This window comes from Arachis hypogaea, chromosome 6, assembly GCF_003086295.3.
Source record: "Arachis hypogaea cultivar Tifrunner chromosome 6, arahy.Tifrunner.gnm2.J5K5, whole genome shotgun sequence".
Classification (NCBI taxonomy): domain Eukaryota; kingdom Viridiplantae; phylum Streptophyta; class Magnoliopsida; order Fabales; family Fabaceae; genus Arachis; species Arachis hypogaea.
In genome coordinates this window covers 108,244,982-108,251,376 of record NC_092041.1, presented here as the reverse complement: position 1 = coordinate 108,251,376, position 6,395 = coordinate 108,244,982, and the positions used below count along the sequence as shown (strand labels likewise).

Sequence of the window (6,395 nt, the reverse complement as noted above, 5' to 3'; positions counted from 1 at the left end):
TTTTGAATTTAAATAAAAGCAAATACGGTATGTTCAAACGCATAACTTTAATTTTTAGTTGAAAAAGTATAGGGGTCAGCAATTTTATTATATTTTAACCAACATGTAATTAATAAAAAAAAGTAAACCATTAGATAAAATCTCACATCAATCTCACACCATCAAATCATTATTAATGACTAATTAATGGCTACCAATCACAAATATTGTTGGTCTCTAATATTGCTCTTTCTAGTTAGATTCAAATTATATCATCTGATCATCTCCTTGCAATTGCATTCAAGTTTTGAAATAATTTCCGTTGTTATTTTGTTTTCTTGCAGAGCCATCATTAATTTTCGCTTTAATTGTAAATTAACACCGCTTTAAGCCTATCAATTATCATCACAACACACAACGCAGGTTACAGGTTAGTAGCATTTCTTCCTCCCACAGTGCGCTTAAGAAGAAACAAGGGATCTCAAATTCTCATTTCATCACCGTGTAAATTGTCAAGTGACGTTGATTGCCTTTATCCACCGCATTTAGAAAACGAAGAAATGTTCAAAGTGGGGCCCACCACCGAAGGTTATAACGGTCATTCCTTACTGACGTTAAACAAAGAAAAACGCGCATTTCCTCGTGAATAAGAAGCGCCACAGGAGCCTCCACTGCCTAACCCACTTCACACGCTCTCATATTCTTCACCAATTTCTTTCACTCTCAAATACCCAAATTGCCCATAAAATTATACAACATGATAATTGTATCACTTTTTTAATATAACCTTTTGTTTTTTTATAATTAATTTTTAATACTAAAAATAAGAAATTTAAAAACATATGAACACAAATATAACACATATAATATTGCTAAACATATGTCATTTTGATCAAGGTTTCAAGTCGATACTTATTTTGTTTCTTCTCAACACACGCAAAAGTTATTTTATGGTATGTCATATTTTATTGAGTTAAAATAATTTCAAAATTATTTAGTTTTGATGCATATTCCATGTTATTTATATACATTAATTATGTATTACTAAAAATAATTAAATAATAACTATAAGTGTATTTATCCTTAAATTTTTGCTCACAGAAAATGAAATCCAATATTTGATGGATAAATTAGGCATAGAATTTCCTTTCCTATAAAAGTACACATACGACAGAAACACAAAGCAACACAACCAGTTTCACTAGCTCATCAAAAACATGGAGTCACATAACAAAAACAAAAGACTCAATCATGGATCACACACACCACCCAAGCTCTCCCTTGTGGCCACTTCACGGACAACTATGCCCCCAGATGCTCCGACACCGCCGCCACGGACGGTGCCAGTCTCCGTTCCGTTTCAGTGGGAGGAAGCACCGGGGAAGCCCAGACCGTGCCACGCATCATCTGAGTCAAACAACAAAGGTAGTGACGTGGCACGAGCCTTGGAGCTTCCTCCGAGGTTGTCAACAACCAACACAAAGGTTTCCAAGACCATGAGCATGCCTTCCCCAACAACGGTCTTGGAAGGGCCTTATGTTATGCGTGCCACATCTTTTACGACGCCGTTTAGGAACCAAAAGGAAAGTTGGAATGCCAATTTTGTGTCTAGCAGGTGGAGCGGCAATAACAAGAATAACGGTGTGGAGAGTGAGGGTACTTTTGACTTTTCAAGTTGGACTGAAGATGAAAATGGTACGGTCAAGATCACAAGGATTAGGAGAAAGGGGAGCTTCTCTCAGGCAAAATCGCAGTTATGGGTAACTATTATTTTCAACCAACCACCACATGAAAAATTTTCATTTCTTTATGTTATATATGATCTGATTTTTAGTTTTAGTATTCATCAACATTCACACACAATTATCTAATTAATTATGAAAATATATACACAACAATTAGATTATGCAAAATTTTCACAGAGGTGCGTAATCTATTATCTTAATTTGTTCTACTAATGCCAGACCCTGATTTTTTTTTTACCCTTCTTCTGTTTAGTTCAAAATTTTGGGGAAATTTATGCACAAGTGGAAGTGTTTGACAAGAACATTTAATCATTGATAAAATTAACCACAAGATTATTATATTTAATTTGAAAAGAATAACACTCAATTCTGGGGATTTTTGTGGTTCTTAATTTTGCGGATACTTATAAAGTTGAGAAGCTGTGAGATTTTATATGCGTAAATTTGGAAACTATGAACTATCTATTTGGAATAAACATAATCCTTTGAAAAATCAATAACATACTATTTATCAAACAATTTTAATTATTGTACAGTTTGTTACTAATTATGATAAATTTGATAATTGCAGAGTAGCATTTACCAAAGCGTTAAGCAAGTAGTTCCATGGAGACGCAGGCATGAAAGGCAAAGAAAATCAGACAACAAAATTTGAGATTGTTTGATTAACCAATCCAAATTCGAACGTCAGAGTGGTGTGTGCTGTGTATCATGAGTTCGGAGATATGCAAAGAGATAAAGTAAAGAAGGAATTATTATCCAACAATTTGGAAAAATTATAATAAAGGATATTTATCCGAACGTAATTCCTTTTTTCTTTTATGACTTTATATATTGATACATGTACCACCACTTCTATTATGTACAGGAAGATCAACAAACTTATATATATAGCTCTATTGAAATAATAATATATTAAATTTGGTTTCTGTTGGTAAAAAAAATAATTTCGAAGAAGAAAGTTATTCGAAGAGTAGTGAGTGAGTTTTCGTAAGGAAGTTGATATCGAAGAAGATCTTGTGTTTAAGGTTATCGAGTAAGAGCTTAATTAGCTTAACAAGTTAAGGAGCTGTTCGAAAAAGTGAATCAAAGATCTTGAGATTTGAAGGTTGTTTCCGGCCATTACAAGATCAAGCAAAAGGTTGTTTCCCAGCCGTTACAAGATCAAACAAAAGAGTGGATACAGTTATTCACGTTTTCCACACACGTGGAAGTTACACTTCAAATTAATTTGTTAGGAAATGGCTATAATAAGAGAGGGCTCGAAGATACAGGGATTAGAACTTTACTTCAAAAATTACTCACGCACACTCACATTCCAGGGACTTTTTGAGTCTGGTTCGAGTTAATTTTTTATAGGGTTCCTTCCACATGTCTTTATTTTCCATTAATTTTTTTGCAAACTTTATTTTTTCATACAAATTTATCTTTCAAGCAACATTTACTTTATTTGCTCAGTTTTATGTTTCGAAACCCTTTAATTTTCATGTCAAAAGTTCTTTGATTCAATCGAAGGCATTTTACTGCTTTGTTTAAATTCAATGAAAACCATTTTAATTCCAATCAATTTTATCTTCAAAGTCTTTATTTATATCTTTTTGATCTCTTCTTTAAAATTTCGTCTAATTCGAGGGTCTTTGATGCACTAGTAGAAAATTGGTACCCGCAAAAGAGGAGTAGGTTTCGTTCCAGACTATTAGAATTGAATCACCTTCGATTTGCTAAAAACAACTTAACAAATTGGCATGCCCAGTGGGACAGTTTAAAATTAAAGTGTGTCAAATGATTTTGGTGCCACTTAGTGCATGCAATTAAGGAGTGGAAGAATTATTCACATGGCTGACGAAGTTTCGAATGTGAATGGTGGTTCGGCTACAAATGATAGTGCACCAGTAAATGTACAATTTCGGATGTTATTTCACGTTCGGAAGGGGTGGTTGTAAATGAAAGTATGGCGACTACTAATATGCAGGCTGGAAATAATGGGCGTAATACTCCTCCACGTGGTAATCCACCACCGATTCAGTCCCAAGTAACTGCTGGTTGGCCTCCTTATGGCCTTCTTCCTAGTTATACTCCACCAGTAAGTGGTTTTATTCCTCTGATTCGATTTGGGGATACAAGTGGAGTAAACAATGTTCAAAATCCACATCAGCAATCCGAGTATTCTCGTGATTATAATGTGGGTTTTACATCAAATGCTTCTAATTCAATAGCAATATTTTGAGAACATGTAGAAGAAAGCCATCATGATTTAGTCAATTTATTGACTCAAAAAAGACCACAACTCTAAATCCTATGATGGATGATCACGAATCAAAGTTCAATCGTCTTGCAAAGCAAATCGAGCGAATTGCCCGAATCGTTGATTATGATGAAGGAGAAAGGCAAGATGCTAGAGGAAATAATGAGGGTTTTGAAAATTTATTTCAAAACGAAAATGATATTTTTAGAAACAGAGAAAATTCTCAATTAGTTCCTCGTGGTCAAAATGCAGATGATGTCCTGGGCAATTACGCGCTAATCAAGTCGGTGAACCTTATCAGGTTACCAGAATTGTGGAAGATGTTTTAAATAGAGTTGGATTCAATATAGGATTCATGAATTGACCCCACTTTGTGTCAGCTTTTTCTTATAATGTTCAAATGGCTGAAGTGCGAAGAGGAGTGAAAAATCCTAAGATAATCACAAAGTGTGCAGGAGAAGTTGGGGAATCGACTACTGAACATGTTGCTCGATATTTGATTGAGATTGGGAATTTGGCTAATGATAAAATTTTGAAAATGAAATTTTTTCCTTCTTCGTTGGTTTCTTCCTTCCCCTTATTAGGGCTGGGAGCGGTTAATATAAAAAGTTTGATTGCTCGTGAAAATTCCCTCCACTGGGCTGTCATCAATGTTAGCAGATCGGGTTTCTGATCGTACGAGTGGAGTGCGGAAATGGGTCAATTCAAAGGGGAGTGCCTCCCACGCTTTAATTGGAACCCAGTTCGCATTTCTCTGATTCGATAGCGCTTCCCAAAGAGTGTATTTTAGCTAGCTTATACTCTTTCTTTTGCACTTGTTTCCGGGCAATCGTACCTCTCCTTCCTTTAACAAGTAAGCTCTTTTCTCTATCCAGACTCTATCGAGTCAGTACTTCATGCCTTACAGTTCCATTTGAATCGCTGTTAGCTAACTGTTTTGGATAATTTTGTTCTTAGCAGCAAAAATCTTATTTTTCTCTAAAGGTAGTGAGTGGACACTTAGTCTAGTCTGCCAATCGCTGTTCTTCCGTCAGGAACGGTTAATATAGGAGCGAAATCTGAAATAGCTATCTTTCGTTCTCTTGTTCGCTAGAGGCTCTAAAAGGCCAATCTGCAATATGATGCCAGAAAAAGCAGTTTTCAACTATTGAGATCGATGTCCGCTCCTAGAAGTAGAGCTCAAACCTAACTCTATCAAGTCCGCCCCATTCCAAGGGGATGAATGGAATGGATTCCATGAGGATCAGATCAGAGAATGCTCCAAGGCTCGCTTCTTCCCTTCTATACGACAACCCTTGCGCTAAGGCGTAGTAGTTTTCTTGTATTCCATAGCTGTAAAAAAAAACCGGCTGGGAATCTCTGGCCAAGAAGCTGCTCAAGGTTGGAAGAGCTTCAATCTGATATACACGATAAATTGGGAGAGTTGATGACTAACAAGAGTGACCAAGACATTCTGAGTGCGGCCGAAGCTTTACATGGCGAAAGCAACAATATCCCTTTTCTGGAGCACCTGTTAGATGATTTGAACAAAAACGGAATAGAAGGTGAAGCCTATAAGGATGCCCTGGATCTATCGGGTATATTACCCGATAAAGCAGCTTTGTGTGATGCAGCGGAGCCATGGCAATTAGGATTTCAAGACGCAGCAAGTCCTATGATGCAAGGAATAATCGATTTACATCATGATATCTTTTTCTTCCTCATTCTGATTTTGGTTTTCGTATCACGGATCTTGGTTCGCGCTTTATGGCATTTCCACTATCAAAAAAACCCAATCCCGCAAAGGATTGTTCATGGAACTACTATCGAGATTCTTCGGACCATATTTCCTAGTATCATCCCGATGTTCATTGCTATACCATCATTTGCTCTGTTATACTCCATGGACGAGGTAGTAGTAATGTTTACTTGGTTCTCTAATCTTAGACCAAATTCGATAACAACATGGGCTCAGTTAGAAACTGCTTTTCATGCCCAATTTTATCTAGGAGACCTGAATGTGGCAGTTACTGACCTAGTGGTTTTGAAGCTTGGAGATGGTGAAACCATCGATGAAAGTCGTTGTTATCTGTCTCTTCCTGAAAGTGAAGTAGTAAAGATAGCGATTATGAGGTTAGGATTCTATATGCGTCAAAAATTACTCAATGTGCATATTTCTGATTTAGCCCATTTGGCTGAGAGAGTTCGTCAAGTAGAAATCCTGAAGAAAGAAAAAGAGAAATATAAGAACGAAATGAGGTTAAAAAGTATACCTTTCTCTCGTAAGGAGAAAGTTTCTTATGTGGCCATGGAATCTTCTATTAAGGAGTTCGATTTAGATGCAGAAGTTGATTTGGCTGAACTTAGGAAAGACCCTCCTTATGTCTATTCTTTACTTAAGAAAATCCCTAGCAATGATAAGTCGAATTATTCAAAACTAAAAAGTG

At 36.2% G+C, this 6,395-nt stretch overlaps 1 protein-coding gene across 1 annotated transcript; it reads left to right on the top strand.

Moving 5' to 3' along the window:
* The first annotated feature begins 656 nt into the window (after positions 1 to 656).
* Positions 657 to 2,668, top strand: LOC112755535 (uncharacterized). The gene is made up of 2 exons (XM_025803689.3): positions 657 to 1,739; positions 2,296 to 2,668. The coding sequence occupies exons 1-2, from the start codon at positions 1,197 to 1,199 to the stop codon at positions 2,377 to 2,379; spliced, it is 627 nt and encodes a 208-aa protein (XP_025659474.1). The 5' UTR covers positions 657 to 1,196; the 3' UTR covers positions 2,380 to 2,668.
* The last annotated feature ends 3,727 nt before the right edge of the window (positions 2,669 to 6,395 follow it).